This window comes from Molossus molossus, unplaced genomic scaffold, assembly GCF_014108415.1.
Source record: "Molossus molossus isolate mMolMol1 unplaced genomic scaffold, mMolMol1.p scaffold_m16_p_7, whole genome shotgun sequence".
Lineage (NCBI taxonomy): Eukaryota > Metazoa > Chordata > Mammalia > Chiroptera > Molossidae > Molossus > Molossus molossus.
Window position 1 is genome coordinate 6345140 of NW_023425401.1, and position 27649 is coordinate 6372788.

Consider the following 27649-nt stretch of genomic DNA (forward strand, 5'->3'; position numbering starts at 1 on the left):
ATAAATATATATTTTTAAAAAGAATATTGTTTTCATATATTTAAAGATCCATACTTTTATGGGTTGAAGAGAACTCAAAGATTTCAGTACAGCATTCTGTCTCCAAGGAAAATTTAAATTAGCTGTGGACCAAGACTTCAATAAATTCTTCAAAAACAGAAAAGGGAAAAAATGTAATCACTTCCCTTGGGAACACACGTTAACCTCTAGCAGTATATTGGTCAGGAATATTCTCTAAGTTACACTCTCATCATTATTTAGATATATTTAGTAAGTTTTTAGATGACTTTTGAGATATTGTGGGAGTCTAAGTCCTTAAACTTGGCCTTTTAGGGGATAAATCTCAGTAACCTTGTTAGACAGAAGGCCAGGAGTTCACTTCCTCTGGACTTCTAGATAAGTGACTTCCTACCAAAGTTATGATCATCTAGAAAAGTTCCCTACAGGCCTCCCCCCTTATCTGTTTTTATTTTTTTTGGTCAAGGTGTGAGTCGAATGGGCATCTTATCTAGTTAGCAAAGTAGAGTTGGTGCTTTGGAGCTGAATCATAGCCAGAAGGAACTTGACTATGGTTTTACGTGGAAAGAAAAGAACCAGCTACAGTGCTGAGTCCTGTTCAAAACCTAAGAAAAAACCATGTTTCAGACTGAGGAAAACGGAAATAAACTGGTAAAACTCAGAAATCATTAGACCCATGATACTTGGACGGGCCGAGGAGACATTGCACACTGCAGGTGGACTGGACCTCACTAGGCTCTGCATGGGCATCACTTACAGATGGTAGGGACTGAATAAGGACTGGAATGAATGCTGACATTTATTGTCCTTTTGTTTGGCTGCATCAAGGTATGGTTTTAATCGAGTAATAAAATAGCCTTCCTACCTCCTTCTACCCATTTTCACTCCCACTATAAAGGAAGTACATCTGAATACTGTATTTTGTGGCTAACGGCACAGAAGGCAGTTCCACAGGTCAATTATCTTTTGCTTAAACCAATGGCTTCCCCCAAGAACGAAGAGCAGCAAATCAAAGCAGCTAATCGCCGTGACACTCAAGAAGATTTCATTATAAAATACAACTCTGTTGTTACAGCCTGTTGAGTGGGCCACTGTGTGCAGGTAATAGATCCTAAATAACTGGTAGGGAAGGAAGCAAATAACGATGATCCCTATAAAAAATAGGTTTTTCAGCTGGGCCCAGAACTCCTGGTGGGACAGCACGGAGTGGCGCAGCTTCCGCATCATCGACACAATGATGAAGACCTGGAAGACCAAGAGGACCAGCGTGGTGGTGATGACCGCCGTGACGATCAGATAGTTGATGACCTGCACTTCCGGATGCATAAGCTCTTTGTGGAACGTGAAACAGGTCTTATTGTCATATTCCTGGTGAGTCCCATAATGAGAAGCGATCAGGGGCACCATGATGACAATCACCAGCAGCCACAGGCCGGCGCTGGCAGCCACGGCATGCAGCTTCCTGTAGAACTCCACTCTGTCCCTGCACTTGAAGAAGATGAGGTACCTGATGACCAGGATCACCATGTAGAACAGGAAGGTGAGGTACATGTGGATGTGCACCATGGCGCTCACAAACTTACAGAAGGTCAGTCCAAACGGCCAGGTGTGCTGGATGAGGTAGGTCAAGCGGAAAGGCACTGTCAGCAGGAAGACACTGTGGACCACCACCAGGTTAACGACAGCCATGGTGGTCACAGACCGGGTGTTCATGTTCACCAGCAGGAACAAGATGGAGATGATGCCCACCAGCCCTCCGATGAGCACTGTGCTGTAGAGACTGGTTAGGTACGGTGTCAGTACAGGTTCGCAGGGGGAGCTGCTGTGGGCGGCCATACTTCGGAAGTCACCTGGAAGAGACGAAGCACCAGTGTAACTGACAAACTTCCTGACATTTGTCCGGACCTCCCCAGCACTGGCCACGTGACAGTGTCATTTATCAGTTGACATGACATAAGCTTTATGTGCCTTAAGAATGAAGACTATGTCGAATATATGCCTGTATGCTCTAGACTGAAAACACAGTAAGTCACTGATCCTTAATCTTTGAAGGACCTCATGCAGAGGTCCCCAGAGACATGTATTTAAGTCCACAGTCAAGACATTTCTGCATGAAACTGGCTGTGCACTATCTGATGCTAAAACGTGGACACCAGCTCTGTGGCTGCCACTGACAAAATCATAAGATGATGGAAAGTTGAGTGACTCCATTAAGTACACAAAATATCTTTTTCTTTAAAGTATGATTCTTATGCTCTAATTCCTTCCAACTTGTCAGCAAACGATCCAAGAATATTTATACTTAATTCATTTAAAATATCGATTACTCTCCCTGGCTTGTTTGGCTCAGCGGTTAGAGCATCGGCCTGCAGACCAAAGAGTCCTGGGTTCAGTTCCCGCTGAGGCCCCGTACCTCGGTTGCAGTTTGTCCTTGCCCCAGTTGGGGTCGTGTGAGACATCGATGTTTCTCTCTCTCTCTTCCCCTCTCTCTCCCTCCCGCTCTATCTGAATATAATTGCAAAAATGTCCTCGGGTGAGAATAAATAAATAAATAAATAAATAAATAAATAAATAAAATATTGATTAACTTGGCCAAAAAATAATTGCCTAAGTCAAGGCAGCAGAAAGTAATAGAAGATACATTTGACTTTCTCATCACAGTTATAACATCACCCAGCATTAGGGCTTTGACTGAGTTCTCTTCAGGGGCCCACAGCATGTCTCCCAATTTTCCCACGCCCCAACCTCAGACTCACAAGCGAACCACTGTTATTTCTCCTTGGGACCCCTGAAAGACCCTTTCCCTATACAGTCTTGGTCCCTTGTAATTCATTATCCACTTTCTAATTTATTATTTACTAAATAAAATATTTAGTCATCTTTTAATTACAATAGTTAAGTCATTTCACTTTCTTATTTGAATTCCTTCAATGGTTTCCTATTTTTTAAGATAAGAATAAAAATCCTTACATGTTTAGAATGTTCTGGGTTACGGCAAAATCTGATCCCTTGAGACCAGATTCGAGAACAGCTGTAGAGGTGAACTTGACGGAATTTGATGGACGTATATGAAGAAATGAGGGGAAGAGGGTCTCAGTTACTCTCAGATTTCTGACGAGCATTTATGTGATTCGAGTTCTGTTTACTGACACCAGGGAAAATGCAGATCAAATCTTAAGAATAGTAGTTAAATTATGCACTCAATACCCGACCTCTGTAACACATTTACAATTATTCTTATTCATTTCTTGAATGTCTTTTTATACAACCAAAATTACCCAGCGATGAAAATGAACCAACCACGGATCCACACAATACTGACAAATGGCAAAAGTGCCTTCCTAAATCGTGCATTCTCAATATTGCCCTGCAGGGGGCAAAAGTTTGTTGTTGAGGTGTGAAAAATCTTACTTTTTATGTAGAAAACACACATATACATATTCTACGTAAATAGACATACAGCCTATCTGTGGTATGAAGATTTCATAAGAAGGAGACAATTAGGAAGGAAATGTCTAAAAATGAAAGAAATGAATGAAAGAAATATCAATGTAGTCCAGGTAGCAGGGCAAGGTATTGACTTCAAACAGGCATGGGGGACCTTCTGGGGTGGTAGATGTTTTCCATCACGTGATCACATCGTAGTTATTTGTCAAAGCTCATCGAGGTTACTCTTAAAATTGGTCAGTTTCCTTACATATAGCTTAGACCTTGATAAAACTAATTTAAAATGATGATGATGATGATAACCTGACCCCAGATAGCTTCTGCTTTCATGGGCATGGAGCAGAATTTCTATGTGACCCACTTAAAAGACTGCCTACTGTTACACCTGGTCTATGTGATGTGTAATCTCTGTACTTGCCTTTTGTTTTTCCCTGGAGAAAAGTGGTTCCATCAAGTAAACATGAAATTATACTGTGTTCGTATCTGAATCAAAGACAATGTCCCCCCATCGGTTTTGCTCATCATTTCCTTCGGCTATTGACCTAGAGGGACCAACTCTGGAAAGACAGTAAAATCCACCACATATTATCTGTCTCAAGCCCTCCTTCTTTCTTATAAACTGCCATGATCTCTCTCTTTCAAACACAAGAAGCCCACATTACATGACTTCTGTGTGTCCAGTACTGCATGAATGCTTGCCTATACGTAGACTCATTTACCGTCTGTGTGTTGTGTATGCATTACCACATCGAGTTTCAGATGAAGAAACTGAGCCCTAGACAGGTTAAGTAACTTGACCAAGGTCTCCAAAGTCACACACACACACACACACACACACACACACACACAGCTCCTTCTTGTGCATCCTGGAGAAGCACGTCTGTGTCTCTTAAGAAGGACAGAGGCCAGAAGAACTGGCTCTCCTCATGGCCGTGCGCCGATATATCGAGAGCAGCTCTTCTTCGCTTGGCTACCGCAGACCCTGTGTAGTAGTAGCTCATTTGACGTCTTTTCTAACCCTTTCTGCACAGAACTTTTACGTGCATGTGACCTAGTTTTTGCTAGTCTGTGGCACTCATGTGAGGCAGAGGAGGGATGTCGACGGGTGGAGAGGTTAGACCACTTGGCGAGGCAGCACGGAAATGTTCGCTTCTCTGGGGCACTAGGACCCAGCACTGGTGCTCATGGTTTCAGGAGCTGTACTGAGAGTCCACGAGGCCGGTTATCAACCTCATGGCGTTCGACATTTTCCCCTGATTACATGGATCATGGCTTTGTAGCAACAAACCTGGTTCCCAGACATTTCAAGATATCCCATAAGCTATTTACCTTTTAATAAACACTGTCTACTTAAGTCAGCCAAAGTAGGTTCTGTTGCCTGCAGCTACCAGAATTACCTGGTTAATTCCTATTTCTCCTTCAAGAATCAACAGGCATCCTTTTTCTCCAGGAGGCCTTTTCTCACCTGCACTCTCGGTTCGGACTGTGTGCTCGTCCTGCTTGGCCTCACGGGACACACCGTGCGCGCCTCTGCTCCGGCATGGATCACACAGACCGCAGCTCCCAGTTACACTCTGCCTTCCAAACAAGACTGACCAGGGACAAATTATGTTTCCTCTGTCTCACAGAACCTAATGCAGTTGTAAAAATCGATGCAAACGTCGTTCTCTCTTAGATCTTATCTCCCACAACTCTCCCTTTTATTGGTATATTCCAACTAAACATACCTCTTTGCTTTTCCTCAAACAGCCCTCGCATGTTCCCACCGCAGGGCCTTTGCACAGGATGTTTCCTCTTTAGGAGTACTCTCTCTTCCCCCAGATACCCACCCAGCTTGCTCCTTCGCCTTCTTCACATCGCTGGCCAAAGGTCATTCCCGCCCTTCCTTCCCCAGCCTCCGTAGCTACAGCATCCGCACGGGGCCTCTTCTACCAGCAACCGCACCCTGGCCTGCTCCGCTCCCCCCACTGCATCTGCCACCGGCACACTGTGTGCTTTCTTGCCCCTTTCGCTGGAATTCAAGCTCCCTGGGGACAAGGGATTCTGTTTTGTTCACCTCTTTACCTCCAGCACCTGGAACAGTGCTTTGCACAGAACAGCTTCTTAATAAATAACAGCTGAATCAATGAAACCACACATCTTAAAAGGCCCTAGAGAGGCCATGGCCAGTTTGGCTCAGCGGTTGGAGCATCCGCCTGTGGTCCAGAGAGACACAGGTTCGGTTCCCACTAAGGGCATGTACCTCGGTTGCAGTTTGTCCCCGGCCCTGGTTGGGTCGTGCGGGTGGCGACCACTTGATGTGTCCCTTTCACATCGATGTTTCTCTCTCTCTCTCCCTCCCACTCTATCTGAACAGAAAATGGGGAAAAAATAAAAGTCCCCAGAGAGAAAAAAACAAAACAAAACAAAAAAGATCATCTATAAAAAAAATTAGAAATAATTTGGCATCAGACTTTTGACATGTTGAATACTAGGGGAGGGGGTGGGGGGCTTAATGGTCTTGAAAGGTGATTTTGAATTTAGAATTCTGCTTTCAGCCAAACTAGCATTCAAGGGGGAGAGAAGAGGAAAGTCATTTTCTGATACGTCAACACTCTAGAAAGTTCACCTCTCTCAAATCCTCCCTGAATTACTGGTTTCTGTTCCAGCAAAATGAAACTGGGTGTGTGGGATACCAAAAACACAGTGAACCAAAATACCAGTGAAGGGCACCTCTAAAATGCCCACATAAACGACAGTCCCCAATGGGCTCAACAAAAACAAAAGGGAGAATTTGTATGTTAAGATTTTTGTCTTAATGGGGAGATAGCATTTAACTGTAGAGAAACCAAACAAATATGATTCTGAACTCTTGATGAACATTCAAGAATGGTCACTTGGTGAACAGAAGTCAGTCTGGCTTACACATGACAAGAAGGAAGATCGAACACAGTAAACTCAGCAAATCCAAGCAAAGGCAGGAAGAAAAATAAACAGGAAACAAACAAGAAAACATGGTAAATGGCCAAATTTCAAAAGAAAACAATAAGTCCAGACATATCTGAAATCATAATCGATATAAACTATATATTTTGTTCACGTACAGAAACGAGAAATTTTACACACCTCTGCGAGTATACCAAAAACCACTGAATTGTACGCTGTAAAACAGTGCATATGGATCGCATCTCAAGAAGGCCATCATGTAGAGAGAGGGACAGAAAAGCACGGTCTGAACTGACCTCCGGGAGGAGGACGAAGAGCGGGACCCTTAGCGACAGGAGTGAAGAGCTGAGACGGAGAATCAGGGGAGCCGAGCAGGGAAGCACAGCTCCCAGACCCTGGTCAGCGGCTCGGTGGCCAGGGTGCCGGGAACTGGGGGCTTCGGGTGACCTGGCCAGACTCAGGGCAAAAGTCCTGGTCCTGACGACCTTATTTCATGCCCCTTTCCTCCCACTCCGGCCCTGAGGTTACTCACCCTGCCGCACTCGGAACCGGTGGGCCTGTGGGCACATCCCCGCCCCGATCATCCGAAAGGACAGAACACCCTGGCCCCGTCATTTCTCCGGAGAGCTTGGCAGCCTCACCTCACTTTCCCCTGGGACCCCCATACCCACCCTCACCCCAGAAACAAAGCCACGAGAGCCATGGGAGTCACCACTGTGTCTCCAGGGCCAAAGGAACACTTGTGCCAGGGATCAGAAAGACATCACAGAATCTCAGCACCAGAAGGAAACCTAGAGACCGCTGGGTCCAACACACCACTTCCACTGAGGGGGGCACTGCAGCCCACGCAGGCACCTCCACTGCCTTACACGGCGGACAGCAGCGGAGCCTCGGGCCATCCCAGTCCACACCTGTCCCCAGCGGACAGCAGCGGAGCCTCGGGCCATCCCAGTCCACACCTGTCCCCAGCGGACAGCAGCGGAGCCTCGGGCCATCCCAGTCCACACCTGTCCCCAGCGGACAGCAGCGGAGCCTCGGGCAATCCCAGTCCACACCTGTCCCCAGCGGACAGCAGCGGAGCCTCGGGCAATCCCAGTCCACACCTGTCCCCAGCGGACAGCAGCGGAGCCTCGGGCCATCCCAGTCCACACCTGTCCCCAGCGGACAGCAGCGGAGCCTCGGGCCATCCCAGTCCACACCTGTCCCCAGCGGACAGCAGCGGAACCTCGGGCAATCCCAGTCCACACCTGTCCCCAGCGGACAGCAGCGGAGCCTCGGGCCATCCCAGTCCACACCTCTCCCCAGCGGACAGCAGCGGAGCCTCGGGCCATCCCAGTCCACACCTGTCCCCAGCGGACAGCAGCGGAGCCTCGGGCCATCCCAGTCCACACCTGTCCCCAGCGGACAGCAGCGGAACCTCGGGCAATCCCAGTCCACACCTGTCCCCAGCGGACAGCAGCGGAGCCTCGGGCCATCCCAGTCCACACCTCTCCCCAGCGGACAGCAGCGGAGCCTCGGGCCATCCCAGTCCACACCTGTCCCCAGCGGAGCCTCGGGCCATCCCAGTCCACACCTGTCCCCAGCGGACAGCAGCGGAGCCTCGGGCCATCCCAGTCCACACCTGTCCCCAGCGGACAGCGGCGGAGCCTCGGGCCATCCCAGTCCACACCTGTCCCCAGCGGACAGCGGCGGAGCCTCGGGCCATCCCAGTCCACACCTGTCCCCAGCGGACAGCGGCGGAGCCTCGGGCCATCCCAGTCCACACCTGTCCCCAGCGGACAGCGGTGGAACCTCGGGCCATCCCAGTCCACACCTGTCCCCAGTGGACAGCAGCGGAGCCTCGGGCCATCCCAGTCCACACCTGTCCCCAGCGGCACGGGGCCCTCCAGAGGAGGTGAGGCAGCTCCCCCGAGGCAGAGCCCTGCTGGAGGCCCAGCCCGGCACCTCCGCAAGGATGCCCGTTAGGAGCCAGGAGGAGTCGCCAGCCAGGACTAGAAGACGCAGAACAGTGATCACAGGTTGTCAGACAAATGGCTTCCCTGCCTTTGAGATGCCTTAGAGCAAATTATACGCTGTTGTGTTTGTTGAGAACAAATAGGATCATTCACTTCCCCAGGAAAACTGAGCAATATTCTACCCAAAATACTTTCAGAAAAAGGCCCCAAAACGACAGCTTCGCAGAAAGGACCGCCTCCGGGCAGCTTTTAAAAATCTGACAATATTGGAAGCAGCGTGGAAAACAACAAAACGGGGGTGTCCGTTCCAAAGAAATCCTTAGAGCGATTTAGGCCCAAGTCACATACAAAAGAGCCCCTTCCTTTCTCTCCGTGTCTGTGCTCTCAGAGTCGTCCTCCCTCTGAAGTCGGGCAGGGTGCTCCTGGGTCTTCAGCGGACGCTGTCAACCCCGCTGGCTGAGGCCATTTCAAGGACAGTTAGAGCCGCAGGCTCACCCATCACCAAACTGAGTGCGAGCTGACCAGCTTTGTGGGTTTGAGCTATTATCTCCGTAGTCACCTGGGGAGTCAAACCTTGTCCCCAGCTTTACGGCTGAAGTTGGGGCCACGTAAGGTTGAAACTCACAGACTGTGTCCCTGCAGCGTGAGCCACACCACCCCCAGAAGCCACCTTGGCGCACTACTGAGCACCTGCTTTCTCTAAGGTAAGGAGCAGTCTGCAGTCTTGCCACTTCAGGGGAGAGTTTTGCACAGATCTGTAGGTATTAGAATGTGCTGCCAATTCTGACCCGCCCATGTTCCCCATCTCCTCACTGGAAATCTGGCTTCAAATAAATGTCTGAGGACCCAGCCGGTGTGGCTCAGGGGTTGAGCGTCGTCCCAGGCACCAAGAGGTCACCCGTTCGATTCCTGGTCAGGACACATGCCCAAGTTTCAGGCTCGATCCCCAGTGGGGGGCATGAGGATGTAGCAATTGATGTTTCTCATCAATGTTTCTTTGTCTCTGTCTCTCTCTCTCTCTTTCTCTCCTGTTCCCCTCTCTCAAAGCAACTAAAACAAACAAACAAACCATATTTTAAAAAAGAAATACCTCGTTCCCCAAGGATGGCGCTTTGCTCTCAGGCAATGGCAAGTCCGTGGGCCTGTAACCCTGGAACTCCTGGCTGCCCGGAGCTGCAGCGGTTTCTCGCCACCTCGCAGTCTGGCCTCCTCAACCTCCCGACACCAAACGACAGAAAAGGACGTCAGGGGGCCAGGCAGACAGCAGGGCCCGGCCACGCTTCCTCCCAGCCCCGCGCTGAGGGTGAGGAGAGGGTGGCACCCGAGAAGGCCGTTTTCCCATGTCCCTCTCACGTGGTTCACGCCGGGTCGGCCTCAGCGACAATGTCACTGCAGAGGGCTTCCTGTCCGCGCCGCTGGGGCTGTTTCTCGCGTTTATCCCAATGTTCATCTTTATTCTCTTCTTTTTATCAGAATAACACCAGGGTTTCATTTCCTTCTCTTCTCGCAGTCATTTTTTTTTTTTAAATCACACACACACAAAAAGAGGCGATTACGTTAAAGAAAAATTAGAAGATAAACAGAATTGTTTCCCTAAGTATTTCAGTATATTTTCTTTAAAAAAATTTTTTTTTCCTTTATTGATTTTAGAGAGAGATGAAGTGGGAGGGAGAGAGAGAGAGAAACATCGATGAGAGAGAACATCCACTGGCCGCCTCCTGCACGCCCCCCACTGGGGATCAGGCCCACAACCTGGGCATGTGCCCTGCCCGGGAATCAAACTGACGACCTCTTGGTGCATGGGGTCAACACTCAACCACTGAGCCACACCGGCCGGACAATATTTTCTCTGCTAGTACGTTTCTGTGCATCTGCTTTGGTGAAATGGTTACAGTTACATCGCACCTCACCGATCAGCCCGATTTTCACTAGCAATATATCGAAGTGTTTAGTCTTAAAAGCTTCTCTACTATTAAATGACTATGTAATATCCCACCAGGTGGACATCGCCAACAGTATTTAACCAGATTTTCAGCATGGGGTGTTTCTAACTTACTGTTGTCATGAATAACTCTATGATAGAAATTGAGTGCTCTAAGCACTTTTATTATTTTGGATAATCTTCCGAAGGTGGTTTCCAGGGCAAGAGTGTTTGTAGGACATGACACACTTGTGCATGTGGACTTATAGAGCCAAACTGCTTTACGTGGACAGATCTAAATGTAAAATATTTATTGCAAGTAAACTTTTTATTCCTGCTTTCTAATTTTAGCTATCCCTATCAAGCAGCCTGTTTTTAATACTCTATCCAAATGACTCCGATCATCCAGCAATCTTTGCTCACTGTTCTTATGAGCAGAATTCTGAAATGAGCCAAACCAGGGGCTGTGGTAAAATACTACCCACAAGTAACTTGTCTCCCCTAAGCCTATGCCACCCTCACAGCCCTCAGCTACAACAGTGAAAGAAGACGCGTCCAGACATCCTGTAGGTCTTCTCCCGTCCAAACACGTCTTCCCTTCACATCTAAAGACAGCTCTGGATAGGTCGCTGGCCTCCTTCTTGGAGCCCAATATAATCAGCTGTGCAGCTGCCACTGAACTTGACATTTTAACCATGTGCAGGTGAACTCTAGGATTAGAGACTTTAGTCTTGTGATGATCAGATATACGTGGCAAAGGGTACGTTTCAATCTCTTTGAAAAGAGGAACTAGCCCAGCTGGTGTGGCTCAATGGTTGAGCATTGACCCATGCACCAAGAGGTCACCGGTTTGATTCCCCGTCAGGACACATGCCCAGGTTGTGGGCCCGATCCCCAGTGGGGGCATGCAGTAGGCAGCCAGTCAATGTTCTCTCTCATCGAAGTTTCTATCTCTTTCTCCCTCTCCCTTACTCTCTCTCTCAAATCAATTAAAAAAAAAAATTAAAAAACGAAAAGAGGAACTAAGTTGCTAGGAGCATCTTGGCCCCTCTACAGGAGATGAGGACTGGTTTGCTCATGATTAAGCCCGGGGTGAGCTACGTTTTAGAATGACAGAGCAGCGACTAACCGTTCATGATGGATGTAGGAAGAGGCACCAGACATCCAAGCACAGACAACCTCTTGGCAGGATGTTGCACAGGAAACCTCATCACTGAATCTGGTGGTCAAATAAGATGACCGGTTCTAAGATTTTACAGTTTAACAAAAACCTGGCTTTGGCGGTCATCTCTTACTCCACCTCTTAGCTCACCTAGATTTCCTCTCAGGCTACTCTGTGATGGTTCTGATTACCAAGGAGACAAAAACATTTCTTTCTGGTCTTCTGGTTGACCCGTCAGCTTCTTCTTCTTCTTTTCCTTTATTGATTTTAGAGAGAGAGGAAGGGAGAGGGAGATGAGAGAGAACATCGACTGGCTGCCTCCTGCATGCCCCCCCTGGGGATCAGGTCCACCACCTGGGCATGTGCCCTGAGCAGGAATCGAACCAGCGACCTCTTGGTGCATGGGTCGATGTTCAACCGCTGAGCCACACCAGCTGGACCCTGTCAGCTTCTTAAAGCTACCAAATACCAATATGAGTAGCTGCTCTCGATTCTGGCTATGGAGTTAACCTCAACCCTGAAGGCCCTTAAAAATAGAATAATCACACAGAACTGGGACCTATACATTCCAGCACTGAACAGAGGAAAGGTATTTACTAGAGACCTCAAACCTGTGTTACTGACTTCGCTTAAATATGTTTCCCCTGGATGGTGCTTTTCATCTCCATGATATGCCAGTGTTGCTGTTAATAGTCTACATTTGTTTATTTATAGCTACAACTGCTGCATATAATGGGATCAGAAATTTCTTGCCTCTCCCATATTTTCTGAGCACAGTGGTGCATGGGGTTGAATGGTGGTCATCCCTCAAAGGTGTATGTCCAAGTCTTAATCCCAGAAACCCGTGAATGTGACCTTATTTGGAAAAAGAATGTAGATATAATTAAATAGAGATCTCAAGATGAGAGCATCCTGGACTGACCAAGTGGGCCCTAACTCCAGTGACGAGTGGCCTTTAAAAAGGCACACTAAGCCCTGGCCGGTTTGGCTCAGCGGTTAGAGCGTCCGCCTGCGGTCCGGAGAGACCCGAGTTCGGTTACCGCTAAGGGCACATACCTCGGTTGCAGTTTGTCCCCGGCCCTGGTTGGTCGTGCGGGTGGCAGCCACTCGATGTGTCCCTTCACATCGATGTTTCTCTCTCTCTCTCTTCCTCTATCTCCCTCCCACTCTGTCTGTACAAAAATGGAAAAATGTCCTCGAATGAGGATAAAAAAAAAAAAAAAAAGCACACTAAGGAGAGACATGCAGACAAGAAGGAGAAAGCCATGTGAAGACGAAGGCAGAGACTGGAGTTATTCAGTCGTACACCAAGGAATACCCGGGGCCAGCGGGAATCTGGAAGGGACAGAAGGGTTTCCCCGCCACGCCTCCCGAGGGAGCACGGCCTGCTGGCACCGTGCCGCTGGGCTTCTAGCCTCCGGAACTGAGAACACATTCGCGGCCACCTGCTTTGTGGTCGCGTGTTATGGATCCAGGCGGCTATAATTCGGGTGTTTGCATTATCACCAGCAGAAGCACCGGCAGAACCTCTGGGTCCGTAATGTCGGAACTAAGCAGATGTGTGTGGACATTTTCAGATTCAAACAGGCCCTGCACCACACCCCAGCCATCTGACGAAACTCGCCCTTTACCAACAGCAAAGCTTACTCTTCGTGCCTCTGTCCTGCCCACCACAGCACCGGAGAGGCAGCCACTCTTTGCCATTCTTCCGCATCAGCTTGGCTTTCAGAAGAAATGGCTTTTGGTTCATGACTTGACATGTCGTCCCCAGAAGCGGGGAACCGTGGTGTGAGGGGGGGATGGCAGTCTAGCTTCTGTTGTCCAGACAAAAGAAATGCTACACAGGCACACGTGCTCACCTTATTACTCTTTTTGTCTTTGTTTCTTGCATCCGCTTTAGCTCCGCTCTCACCACCCACCACAGGTACACACATGAGCACCCCGAGTCCCTGAACCCCAGCAGGAACGCTTGGTCCCTCTCCCTTCAACAGCACAGGCCTATCAGGGCGAGCCCGGGGTATGGAGGTGAAGAAGTCACTGCTGTGAAGGGGACCAGAAGGGAACACAATCACTCCTGCCTTGTGCCCCAGAGTGCCAGCAGGGTCTCCGTGCCTCAGCGGTGCCCTGCCCCTTTCCTTGGGACTTCTCTCTGGGAGAGAGTCTGTCTCCCTGGGACCTGTCCTTTGCATTTCAGGTTTTGCTGCTTAACAAGTAAGAAACAGGAGAAGAACACAGACCTCAAGGGAGAGTCACAAGGCTTCTAGGTGCTCTTAGGTCCCAGGGGTGGCCCTTGGGCTGAGATTCCGGAGTTTTCCACAGTGAAGGCATCTCCTGCCCATTCAGCTAATTGTCCTCTACTTTTACACACAGAGGGCGGAGGCTCTGCATCTCTGACGTTCTGGCTGCTGTTGGGGTGCATCAGCGTGCTCTTTCACCCGGAGTTGAAAATTTGTCTCTCTGCTAGGCCTGTTTGCTAGATTACTCCCTGTTAAAAACATCTGAACATGTTCTGTAGGAAGGATTCGGGGCCAAGGAGGGATAGAGAGAGAAGCTGTGGGATTTCAGAGAAATGACCTGCAGTTATGAGACTGACATAAAGTTTCCTGGTGGTGTTTGAAATTGGCTTAAACGGAGATCAATGGCTTAGCTATGCTAGAAGAGAGAGGATTTGTTGTAGACCTGATTTTTGTAAAGTACGAATGAACTTCATGGAATGAATCTGTTATGAAAAGCTGAAGATGCCCTGTAGATTTGGGAGGCAGCCCCATCTGCATGAATCACACTAGGCAGGTAGCCTCAGCCAGCCCACAATGTGTCTGTCTGCACCTCCTGACTTGGTCTCTCCGGCGTCTGTTTCCAGGTAGTTAAAAGTGCATGCGTCTGCACCTCAAGGGCTGTGGCTGAGACCAGCTCACTGTGGTTGTTTATCAGGAAATGAGCTCAGTGCCACTCAAGGTTGGTGGTCAGTGCCTCTCAAGGTCGGTGGTCAGTGCAGGGAGGCATCGTCATCACCGGGCCCCACTCAGACCGCTTGCGTCTGAATCTCTGAGGCTCAGTGTTTCAACAAGTTCTCTAGGCAGTTTTGGGCCGTATTAAAATTTGAGAGTTTCGAGTTTAGATGACTTTGATCAAGTCACCTCTCTGTCCTTGGGTGTTTGAAGTAAGGCCTTTTGGCTCTGACATCTGGTGGCTGCTCGAGTCCCCTTGCACAATGAAGTCAATGGTTATGCAAGGAGAGGACCCTGTCTGGATGGGCTCAGTGGCCTGCGCATGCCTCCCTCGCCGTTTCCCACAGGGACCTGCCTTTCCCAGGGCCACGAGCGCCTTTCCTGCAAGCTGTGCTCCTCACACATCCTTCGTGTCCCATGTCCCCAGGTCTGTTGCCACGTCAGCTTTAGCTTCCGCCACTCCCTGCAAACAGCACGTCCCTTTGTGACCGCCCTGTCAGAGCTCACAGTAAACCCCGGGGCAAGGAATGTGTCTGCCTTGTACAAAAATAAAGTCAGGAGAACAGCAACACTCTTCTTCATTAGAACACAGACTGTTTGGGGCAGAGATTTTGCCAAGCAATTTGTCAGGGGACAGTTTGAAAGAAATGTGCACAGAATCAGACACTAGATTCAGAGCTCAGTCCCCCAACTATATTGGTTCTTTACCTGGATTCAAACCCCCCCCCCCCCCATCATGCTTCCATATTGCCGCTTAAAAATGATCTCCTTAAATCTTCTGGGCTGGTGGGATGCTCCCAGTGAGCTAACTTTTAGATCCAAAGCACCTTAAAGGTCCTATGTTATCTAAGCGGTCACACATGTGGCCAATGTTCTCAATTTAGAAAATTTCTTTTGAATCCAGACACGTCCAGCACGACAGAATCCACATTCTTGTTTGGCTAGGCAGTCTGTGGTACAACAATAATTGATGAAAAGCTCTGTGTTATATTGTACAGAAATCTGCCTCCCTACAACCACCCCACCCTATAGTTCTGTTTGTTTGTTTGTTTTTTAATTGGGTAAGGCTGCATATCACCAAAGATTGCATTAAGTATTAATTTTTTAATTTTATTTTTGTTACAGATATTTCTCCTTTTTTACCCCATTGACACCCTCCTCCCTATTTCCCCCACCCCATCCCCAGTTTGTTGTCCATGTCCATTGGTTATGCGTACATACATATAAGTTCTGTGGTTTATCACTTCCCTCTCCCCACCACCTCCTCCTCTGAGGGTTGTCAGTCTGTACCCTACTTCCACGTCTCTGGGTCTACCCTGTTCCTCAGACTGTTATGTTCATTATATTCCACAAATAAGTGAGATCATGTAGTATTTGCTTTTTTCTGGTTGGCTTGTTTCACTTAGGATACTACTTTCCAGTTCCCTCCATGTCGTCTCAAAGGATAAGAGATCTTTCTTTCTTACAGTTGCATAGTACTCCATTGTGTATATGTACCACAGCTTTTTTATCCATTCATCTACTGATGGGCACTTGGGCCGTTTCCAGATCATAGCTATTGTAAATAGTGCTGCTATAAACATGGGGGTACATATATTCTTTCTGATTGGACAAAAAAAAAAACTAAGGGAATATATTATCACCAAACCAGCACTGCAAGAAATGTTAAAACAACTGCTATAATTAGTAGAAGAAATAGGAAGAAAAATATAACCAAACTAAACAAAAATGACAATAAATAAGTGCATATCAATAATCACCTTAAATGCAAATAAATTGAATGCTCTGATAAAAAGACACAGAGTAGCTGATTGGATAAAAAAGCATGACTCATCTATATGTTGTTTACAAGAGACCCATCTCACAACAAAAGACTCACATAGGTTGAAAGTGAAGGGATGGAAAAAAAATCTTCCAAGCAAACAGAAAGGAAAAAAAGCTGGGGTAGCAATACTCATATCTGATAAAATACATTTCAAAAGGAAGGCCATAACTACAGACAAAGAAGGCCACTACATAATATTGAAAGGATCTATCCAAAAGGAAGATATAACCTTGGTAAACATATATGCACCCAATACAGGAGCACAAAAATATATTAAAAATCTGCTGGAGGACTTCAAAGGAGAAATTGACAGCAATATAATCATAGCAGGGGACTTCAACACCCTGCTGATATCACTGGATAGATCCTTTAGACAAAAATTAGCAAGGAAACAGAGACTCTAAATGAAGCACTAGAACAAATGGATTTAATAGATATCTACAGAGAATTACACCCCAAAACTAGAGAATTCACATTCTTCTCAAGTGCACATGGGACATTCTCAAAGATAGACCACATGTTAGGACAAAAACTAAATTTCTACAAGCTCAAGAAGATTGACATTATATCAAGCATCTTCTCAGGTCACAATGGCAGGAAACTAGAAGTCAACTGCAACAAGAACATGCAAAGACATTTGAACACATGAAGGCTAAAAAGCATGTTATTAAACAATGAATGGGTTACCGAGGAGATCAAGGAAGAAATTAAAAACTTCCTGGAAACCAATGAAAATGAACACACAACAACACAAAATCTATGGGAGGCAGCGAAAACAGTTCTGAGAGAGAAGTTCACATCATACAGGCCTACCTCAAGAAACAAGAAAAATTTCTAATTGACTATCTAACCTCACAACTTAAAGAACTAGAAAGCAAACAAAAAGAAAACCCCAGAGCAAGTAGAAGGAAGGAAATAATAAAGATCAGAGCAGAAATAAATGACATAGAGACCAAAAAGACAATTCAAAGGATCAATGAAACAAAGAGCTGGTTTTTCAAAAAGATAAACAAGATTGATGGACCCTTAGCTAGACTCACCAAGAAACAAAGAAAGAGAACCCAAATACACAAAATCAGAAATGAAAGAGGAGAAGTAACAACTGACACCACAGAAATACAAAACATCGTTAACAACTACTATGAACAATTATATGGCAACAAATTCGACAATCAAAGCAAAATGGACAGATTTCTAGAAACAGTAGTCTCCCAAAACTGGACTGGGAAGAGATAGAAAACTTGAACAGACCAATAACAACTAAGGAAATTAAAGAGGTAATCAAGTCTCTCCCAGCAAACAAAAGCCCAGGCCTGGATGCTTTCATGGGGGAGTTTTACTGAACATTCAAAAAAGAACTAACACCCATTCTCCTCAAACTATTTCAAAAAATTCAAGAAGAAGGAAGACTTCCAAATTCATTTTATGATGCCAGCATAATTCTAATTCCAATACCAGAAAAAGACACTGCAAAGAAAGAAAACTACAGGCCAATATCCCTGATGAACATAGATGCCAAAATCCTGAACAAAATACTAGCAAATCGGATCCAGCAATACATCAAAAAAATTATTCACCATGACCAAGTGGGATTCATCCCGGGGATGCAAGGCTGGTACAATATTCACAAATCAATGAATGTAATAACCATATAAATAAAATGAAGAAAAACCACATGATCATATCAATAGATGCTGAAAAATCCTTCAACAAAATCCAGCACCCATTTCTGATAAAAACGCTCAGCAATGTGGGAATAGAGGGATCATATCTTGACATAATAAAGGCCATATATGAAAGACCTACAGCCAATATTATACTCAATGGGCAGAAACTGAAAGCATTTCTCTTAAGAACAGGAACAAGACAGGGATGCCCACTTTCACCACTCTTATTTAACAACGTACTGGGAGTCTTAGCTCCCAGCCCCCCTCTCGCGCCTCTGCAATCCTACCAGGACTGAGTCAGTGTCCCTGCTTATCTGATCCTCACAAGCTTCTTTTCTGTTGCTTTTTCCTGACGATTTGTCTTTATTTTAGTTGGAATTCCAGTTTGGTCCTGGGAGATGGCCTTTGTAGCTTCCATTCACTCTGCCACCATTTTGGAATTCTATGAAGTATCTATAGTTCTGTTCTTGAAAGTATATCAATGTAAATGTTTTTTCCTAAGTGATATTTCTTCATCAGCTAAATATTCCTATGTGCTCTCTTTTCTCTGCCATCTTTTCTCTTTTTAAAAACACAATATGTTTTTGTTGATTTTTGAGAGAGGAAGGGAGAGGGAGAGAGACGTAGAAACATCAATGAGAGAGAAACGTCAGTTGGCTGCCTCCTGCATGCTCCCTACTGGGGATCAAGCCCGAAACTGGGGCATGTGCCCTGACTGGGAATTGAACCGTGACTTCTTGGTGCATGGGGCAACGCTCAACCACTGAGCCACACCGGCTGGGCTGCCATCTGTTCTTGTAACTAATGTTTCCAGCAGAGTGTAGGAGTATTGGCACTGGAGTCCTGCCTGTATCATTCACTACCTGGAACATCTTGGGAAAGTTACATAGTTAGTTTCTCTCTACTTCCTTTTCCTCCTCTGCAATTAGATGATTATAATGTTACACATTTCAAAAAGTTGTTGTACTAAGTGTTTTACTTGCAGGCAGATAATCTACATAAAACATACCATGGGCCTTGGAAGAGAGATGGCACTTCTTTTTTTTTTTATCCTCAACCGAGGACATTTTTTCCATTTTTTTTTTTGTTCAGGTAGAGTGGGAGGGAGAGAGAGGAAGAGAGAGAGAGAGAGAAACATCGACGTGAAGGGACACATTGAGTGGCTGCCACCCGCATGACCAGCCAGCGCCGGGGACAAACTGCAACCGAGGTACATGCCCTTAGTGGGAACCGAACCCGGGTCTCTCGGGACCGCAGGCTGATGCTCTAACCGCTGAGCCAAACCGGCCAGGGCAAGAGATGGCACTTCTTAGATGCTCATCATTGGTGGGGGTGATAAAGACAGTATAATTTCCAGCACTTTCTCATATGGCCCGACTCTGGACACTCTTGTTTGCCAATGTCCTTCTTAAACTATAATGCCAGGTCTAGAGGCATTAAACACATTGTAATCAGGAAAACACAGAACACAGAGGGATGCTTACCCCTTGATCTAAGTGTTAGCTACTTGGAATTGAGCAAATAAATGATTTGATTTCTGTAAGTCTAGAGTTTCCTCATCTATAAACAGGGACAACAAGATTATCGGCTTTGTAAGGTTGTGAAAATGTTAGTGCTGATATCACACTAAGGCACTCAATATGTGCCACTTGGTTCTAAGCAGTACATTCAGGACACTTAGGAGCCTCTTAGCAGCCAGTAAACCTTCGATATTATGACAGGAAAAGGTCTGGAAGGTTTGGGGTATGGCTGTGTGCCCCTAGGGTGCTATTTTCTCCTGGGCACCGAGGCTGAGGTTACCCGCCCCTGAGAAACCCCACACAGATCTGACCACATCTCAGCCCTGCTCCACTACCAAACACTTGAACAGGAAGAAGGTAGAGAAAAGAAGAAGAGGAGAAGGCTGGGGGAGCAGAGGAGAAAAAGGGGAAGAGGAAGAGGCCATGGGACTGACTGAGAAGCAGGGAACACGCCAGGTGGGTGGTTGCCAGGGGGACAGCCACCCATGTGAGAAGGGGCTTCTCTTGTTTTCCTTCATCCATGCCCAGTCTCTCTGCAGAGGCTGACGGTCAGTCATGCTTTATGTGAAAAAACAAACCCCAAACCGGCACAATTCACCCTGTCACTTGCTTATAAAGAAGCAATGGCATGAAGAACAAAGAACATGAGCTTCGGGATGAGACACATTTTCCGCTTCTGTAGCTGACTTGTCACGGCACCCATCATCCGACCTCACCCCTGGAATACCAAGTTTCGTGGGGTCTCTGCCAAGTGTAGCCTTTCATTTGTTTGACCAAGATTCTTCCTATGGATTCTTTTTGCCACTCATTTGTGAGTTCCTTAGCACTGCCAGAAAAATTAAAGGCACCATAGTGGGGAAAAAGATATCCTCACTTCCTCTTGGTACTTACAGAAATCTGGGGGATCGGGAAAAGTCCTGCCCACTGGGAGACTTAACCTCAAGCCTTCTTGTATCTGGATAAGTGCTGGTACAGCACACGGACGTTCAGAGATGCTGATAGGCTGGAGCCCCTCTGTGCTCTGAATTTGGAAGGTCACTCATTCTAAACCAGTGATTCTCGATCTATTAACAGATTTGGACCATCCTCTAGACTCCCTGGCCACAGAGCTGAGTGGAAGCTGCACTGATAATAAGAGATGTCCCAGTGATAGCCTGAAGGTGACACTGAACACACAGCATCACTTCTCCTGTGCAGACAGTGGAGGAGGGGTCAGGGTTCCTGTGGACCACGCTCCTTGAGCATAAATGGCTGCCATCCTCAGCGGTTGTTTCTGGAGGTTTCTGTGCTTTCTGCTCTTCCCCCACCCCTACCAAAAAAAAAAAAAAAGATAAAAGAAAAGGCACCAGCTGCCCTGATGGCCCTTCCAACGGTGTCGCAGCCTCTGAGCTCCTGCATTAAATTCCTGTCTGTTTGGAACACCTGGAATGGTTTCAAGTGTTTTCATGATCCTCTGGCTGATAGGTCTATGCCAGCTACAGGGTAGAACTGCCTGGAAGCTTTGGAAAACAACAGTGCGTGGCTTCCACTTCTGGGAAGGGGCCGAGGGTTCCATATTTTTTAACGCTCTCCAAATATTTCCAATGGGCATTTGTGAATGAAAATCACTGTCTCACTCTCAGATTGGATTCCCAGCCCCAGGGTTTGGTTTATTTTCAATCAGGCCCTCACCTCATGGTCATTTCAAATCAGGGTTTTCTTGTTTGTTTGTTTGTGGGGTTTTTTTTCAGATTTTTTCTCATTTTTTTAAATTGAATTTATAAGGGTTACATTGATTCATAAGACTATTAACCAATTATTTTACAGTATACAATTCTATAACACATATCTGTATATTGTATTGTGTGTTCACCACCCCAAGTCAAGTCTCCTCCCATCACCATGTATCAAATCAGGTTTATCAAGCTGGAGAACTCGCTCGGTCCCTTCCCTCAACGTTCTCCCAGCACCTCAAGGAGAGGCTGATGTAAGCAATTCCCAAAATGGCCCAGGGTTCCGGGGACCCGGCAGGAGAAAGTGCCATCGAAAATGTAAGTATCTAAGAAAATAAAGGAATATTTAGTGAATCCAATATTGACCAGCCAGTTTGAAAAATAACCAGAATTCTACCTTTGAAAATGAAAAACATGTCAGTAGAACCAGAATCTCAAGAGACATATAAGACAAAGAAGATAAAACTTGATGAACTGTATCATAGGCAAGAAAAGTTTGCTCCACTGCAGCCAAGAAAGAAAAATACTGAGAGCGAACACCGGGACGCCCTTCTTAGCATTTTACGTATAATTTCTCTGAAATCCTCCCGACAATTTCACAAAGTAGAAACGGCTGCTTCCCCATTTTGGAGATGAGGAAGCCGCTGGCGGGAGGTGAAGTAACTGCAGCCAGGACAGCCGACCCAGCTCTGCTCTCCACCCTGTGCCGTGGGCCTGGCAAGGGAACGGACACATGGAAGTGACGTGGCCGTTAGATTTGTCCCAGAGCACACGGCAGAGAGAGCCAAGGAAAGGTGAAGTCCTGAGAGATGAGCGCTGAGAACTTTCCAGAACAGAGGAACAACACCAACCATCAGGTGCGTCAAGTCCCAGCACTGGGAGCAGGAAGGAGGGACAGAAGCCCACACCCAGGCACAGTGAGGCTGCCCCCAGAGGAGCCGGTGGGGTGCCCACGTACAGGCAGCTCCCGGGGAAGACCCGCCACCTAAACAGGGACGCTTACACAGACAGACGGCTTCCTCAGACAGCAGTGAGGCCAGAGTCCAGCTGGGCACTATCTTAAAAACAATGAGTCAAAATAACCATCGTCCTACAAAGTGTACATGACAAAATTACCTTTTGAGAACACGGGCACAATGAAGAGCCTTTGTACAAACAAACATTAAAAGGAGTCACACCAATCACTCCCTACTAAACAAACATGTAGAGGATGTATTTAAGGGAAAAGGAAAGTTATATATGAAGAAATGCCTAGGTAACAAAGGAAAAAATGTGAAAGATACTGTAAACATATGGATAAATCTAAATAGATTCACTATAAAACAATACTATTACTAACATCTAATTTATTGGGCCAAACGACAGAACAACACTCAAATACTAGGCAACAATATCGTATTAACAAGGGAGGGGTCAACATGTTCTAAGATCTGTGTATTGTTTGGGAAGAAAGTAAGACATTGCTTAACTTCAGGGTTCTTAAATAAATATGGAAGTTCATATTTCTTTGAAAGCACTAAAAGAATAAAACAAAATGCCTATCTTCCAACATAGGAAAGGGATAAAATGAAATGGGGGGAGGGGAGCAAGTCCAATTCATTTTTTAAAAGAACTAAAACAAGGAAGGAAAGTAGGAAGGGAAGGAGGGAGGGAGAGAGGGAGGGAGGGAGGGGCTGGGGATGGACCACAATCAGGTATGTGCCCTTGGCCGAACCTGAACCCGGGACTCTTCGAACTGTGGACGGACACTCTAACCACGGAGCCAAACTGGCTAGGGCAACAAATACTTTTTTTAATGTAAGTATCCCTTTCAATATTTGGGATGTACTTATACTGAAAAATACTATTTACTGTTTATTGAAATCTGCATTGGGAGTCCTGTGTTTTTGTCATTTTCTACATCTGGCAGCTGGAGGTGGCGGGGAGGTAAAGGGGGGGCAGCTGAGCTGAACTGTCACAGTGCTTATCAAACCCCCCTCATGGCAACCCTTTCAAACACACGAAAAGCACAAGCGACTGCCGTTTCTTAATTGCTACTTATCCATACTTATTACCCTATGATGCACAACGTAGTATGTACCAAGAGGTTGGAGAAGGAAAGGGACTCTCTGCCGTGTTCCGTGTGGAGGACTTATTTTTTCTCTCTAAGTCACAAGTGAATCGTGAGAGTTATTGCCCTCAAGTTGTCAAGTGGAGCTCTGAGGGGTGAATCCCAGCACAACGACACGGTTCCGGGCCTCGGGGTCCACGTTTGTTCGGAGTATAAGCTGCGGGGACAAAGCCCAGCGGGACTGGAAAAGGGAGGACCTCGACCGAGTGAGTCAGAGACTTCCCGGGGCCGGTGGGTTTTCAACTAAGCTTTGTCGGGGGAAGAACACGGGCTGGACTCTTAGGAGAGAGAATATGCCTAGTGGGCTTGCCCATCGAAATATGTGGAAGCTGGGTGTACAGAAAAAACGACTGTATAAATTACATGTTTTATTTTGCATGAAAAAGTAGCACTGTGACCTTCGATTGTACAGTTAAAGTCAAACAATACACATGAGCCAGTTACCCATGCACGCGTGGATTTTTTCTGCACATCTGGCAAAGGGAGATTCTAATAGAAAATTCCTTTTAACTGAGACCACGTGGCTAGAGCAGTTCAGCTCCTCACATCACCGACGTGTCTGCTACTCTCACGTCACAAAGGGAGACAGCCTGACGGGGTGGCCGGCCCTTTGCCTTCAGCTGGGACATTGCACTGTGTGCCCTGCTGAAACACGGATCTTTGCACAGAGCTGGTTGCTGAGGCTGGACCTATGATGCCCTTCCAGTGCTGGGGTGCGGAACGGTCTCCGCATTCACCCCACCCCAGAGACCAGGTTACTGGACAGTCTGTAACAAGTGTTTCTCTCCCTGGCTGGTTTGGCTCAGCGGTTAGAGCGCCGGCCTGCGGTCCAGAAAGACCCGGGTTCGGTTCCCACTAAGGGCATGCACTTTGGTTGCAGTTTGTCCCCGGCCCTGGTTGGGTCGTGCGTGTGGCAACCACTCGATGTGTCCCTTCACGTCGATGTTTCTCTCTCTCTCTCTCTCTCTCTCTCTCTCTCTCTCTTTTTCTTCTTCTCTCTACCTCCCACTCTATCTGAACAAAAAACAAAAAAATGTCCTCGGGTGAGGATAAAAAAAAAAAGAAAAAAAGAAGCATTTCTCTCTTCCCGGTGAATTAAATTCAACAAATTTCACTCTTAAAAAAATAACTTAATCCCCAGGAACTGCAATTTCTAGTTGACCAAGTAATTTGGAATCAGTTATGTCCAAAGCTGAGAAGAGAAGTGATCTTTGGACTTGACGACCACCGATCACAGGGCATTTGGGTTCTAAGCCTTCAGTACCCAGTGCGAATGATCGCAAAGGTGGTGTCTTCAGCTTTTCATCCCTCTGTGTGTTCAGCCCACTCACTCATCTGCCCCAGCGAGGTGGAGACGGAGCATGCGCCAGGCACTGGCTCAGAAGGCAAGCGTGAAAGGACACGCGCCTGCCCTCAAGGAAACCCTGTTTGCAGGACAGAGACTCTGCTTACATGGTTTGATTAGGATGGTCACCAGTAACGCCACTGTCGTCAAAAACAAGGGGAACGATAAGAATATTTGGTAAATATTTTGACACAACACATATACTACATTTGAAGACCCTTTGCAAAGTAATATCTCAGAAATGTTAGACCAATTACAGAAGTTTTCTCAAGTTCATTACTATGGAAGACGTCACGGATTTGCACATATTCCAATCTTCTTCAAAATGTTTTGAGGCCCTGGCCGGTTTGGCTCAGCAGTTAGAGCGTCGGCCTGCGGTCCGGAGAGACCCGGGTTCGGTTCCCGCTAAGGGCATGTACCTCGGTTGCAGTTTGTCCCCGGCCCTGGTCGGTTGTGCGGGTGGCAGCCACTCGATGTGTCCCTTTCACATCCATGTTTCTCTCTCTCTCTCCTGCCTCTCTCTCCCCACCCCACTCTACCTGAACAAAAAATGGAAAAATGTCCTCAGGTGAGGATAAAAAAATAAATAAATAAATAAAAATAAAATGTTTTGAGAGGTTATTTTAGTCATAAAGTGCGAACACCTCTCACAGCGCTGCAAGCGGCTTTTTGTAGGCTCACTGGATTTTATTTATTTATTTTTATCCTCACCCAAGGACATTTTTTTATTTCTTGTTCAGGTAGAGTGGGAGGAAGAGAGAAGGAGAGAGAGAGAAACGTCGACATGAAAGGGACACATCAAGTGGTTGCCACGCTCAAGACCCAACAAGGGCCGGGGACAAACTGCAACCGAGGTACATGCCCTTAGCAGGAACCGAACCCGGGTCTCTCTGGACCACAGGCCGACGCTCTAACCACGGAGCCAAACCGGCCAGGGCAGGTTCACTGAACTTTAGATTTGGAAAGCATCTTGACTAATCAGCCAGTCCTGTGGTCCTTGACCTTAGTTAGGTTTGGGACCACTTTGAAAATTTGTGGACATTTTTTTCCCATTAGAAAAACACATATTTACGTACACAGCTTTTTGTATACAACTTTAGGGGATTGGTAAATTACCCTAAATATCATCCATGAACTCCTCTGGGGTTCGTATGCTCTAGTCTACATCTTCCATTTTACAGGTGTTAAAATCATTGCCTTGAACAGGGGTTAGAAAATTATAGCACTAAGGCCAAATCTGGTTGATCTCTTATTTTCGTCCCATCTGTGAGGTAAGAATGGCGATTACCTTTTAAAATAGTTACATTTTATTTTATTTTATTTTTTAGGTTTTTCTGCGGCTAAGTACCTGCATAGTATATTCAATTCCACCTCTTAGCCTACAAAACCTAAAACATTCATTATCTAGTCCTTTTGTAGAAATAATTTCCCAATCCCTGGCCCAGACTGATTAGAACATGTCCAGATCCCTCAATTACTAGAAAACAGAGTTCTAGAATTCATACCACCTCATTCCTCATCCACTGATCTCAGTACTAACTGATCTACTAAAATGCTGACCGACTGAGTTAAACCCAATGAAAAAGAAAGCATGGAGTTTTAACTCTGTAGTACGAAATAAACGACTTATTGGCTAAATAACTGTGCAGTGTTGCAGGAAGTTGAAATTCAGAGAACAAAATCATATTACACGCATGAAAGAAGCACAACCCAGCTCCCAGACCCTGCTGTGCACCCCAACTTGTTTCTCCCAGCTCCCAGACCCTGCTGTGTACCCCGACTTGTTTCTCCCAGCTCCCAGACCCTACTGTGCACCCTGACTTGTTTCTCCCAGCTCTCAGACCCTGCTGTGCACCCCGACTTGTTTCTCCCAGCTCCCAGACCCTGCTGTGCACCCCGACTTGTTTCTGCACTTGGCATCCTGTTCCAGCCCTTGCTCGAACAGCGGCACTTCTGATACAAAGGAAATACAGGTAAAAAAAAAAACCAAAACTTCATTTGAAATTATTAGATGTTCTTAACTTTCAATTATGTGATTTTAAAGTTATTTGCAGATTCCTCCTGTCCTGTAGTAAAAATGGAAGGAAAAGAATTACAATAATGATATTTAGCCCTGGCCGGTTTGGCTCAGCGGTTAGAGCATCAGCCTGTGGTCCAGAGAGACCCAGGTTCGGTTCCCGCTAAGGGCACGTACCTCGGTTGCAATTTGTCCCCGGCCTTGGTTGGGTCGTGCGGGTGGCACCACTCGATGTGTCTCTTTCACATCAATGTTTCTCTCTCTCTCTCTCTCCCTCTCACTCTATCTGAACAAAAAATGGGAAAATGTCCTTGGGTGAGGATAAAAAAGATGATTAAAAAAATAATGAAGATATTTATATGTGTTATTTTGAATATATTTCTTTTAGAAATTTCAAAGTCACTGATTGCTGTTGATTTTTTGTTTCCCCCTCTATTGATTAGGGCTAGAAAGGTTTCAAACCGCACATGACAATATCAGTCACAGAGTCTGAAGATTCTTCATAATGGAAAAATACACCACTTACACGATAAACATCTGAACAACACAGAAAGGCAGCACCAGAGACCTCTGTAAACGTTCAGCCAGAGTCCTTTCTCTTTGACAGATTCTAAAACCACTCTGTCCATACTGAGCCACTCGTGAAAACCGGGCCTCACCTGCACAGCTGTGCGCACTACACGAGAGGAGTCAGACCACGCTCTCCACAGGAGTGTGAGCAGAGAAAATAGGTTCTTTTCACAGCAAGACTGCGTGGAGATTCTGAGTTAGAACCGCACAGGCCAGTTCAACACGCTCCGTTCAGGTGCAATGTCCACTATCGTGACCCACCCCAAGCCTTCCGCACTTACCTGGGAAAGCCAGAAATCTCGGTGGGGAGGTGCAGAGATGGGCCACCTGCCCGACTTCCAGGCCCGATGCTCTCCTAGGAGCAGGGCAGCCGGGGCCCTTGCATGGTCTCCGTGTACTCGCGAGGGCTGGCCCGTGGCCCAAGCACAAGGAAGCTGGTGCTCCAAGTTCCGCAGAGCATCGACGGCAACCACAAAACCTCAAAACCATTTCAAACTCACGAGCATT

At 46.6% G+C, this 27649-nt stretch overlaps 1 protein-coding gene across 1 annotated transcript; it reads right to left on the minus strand.

Annotated features, from left to right (window-relative positions):
• Positions 1 to 5: 5 nt before the first annotated feature.
• GPR141 (G protein-coupled receptor 141) lies at positions 6 to 27649 on the minus strand. The gene is made up of 2 exons (XM_036246848.1): positions 27424 to 27649; positions 6 to 1868 (listed from the first exon to the last, which is right to left on the minus strand). The coding sequence occupies exons 1-2, from the start codon at positions 27629 to 27631 to the stop codon at positions 946 to 948; spliced, it is 1131 nt and encodes a 376-aa protein (XP_036102741.1). The 5' UTR covers positions 27632 to 27649; the 3' UTR covers positions 6 to 945.

Coding starts and splice junctions, on each gene's coding strand:
- GPR141 (XM_036246848.1), bottom strand. CDS start 27,631: ATGGTTTTGAGGTTTTGTGGTTGCCGTCGATGCTCTGCGGAACTTGGA. Junction 1,869..27,423: donor GAGATTTCTGGCTTTCCCAG/GTAAGTGCGGAA, acceptor CGTCTCTTCCAG/GTGACTTCCGAAGTATGGCC.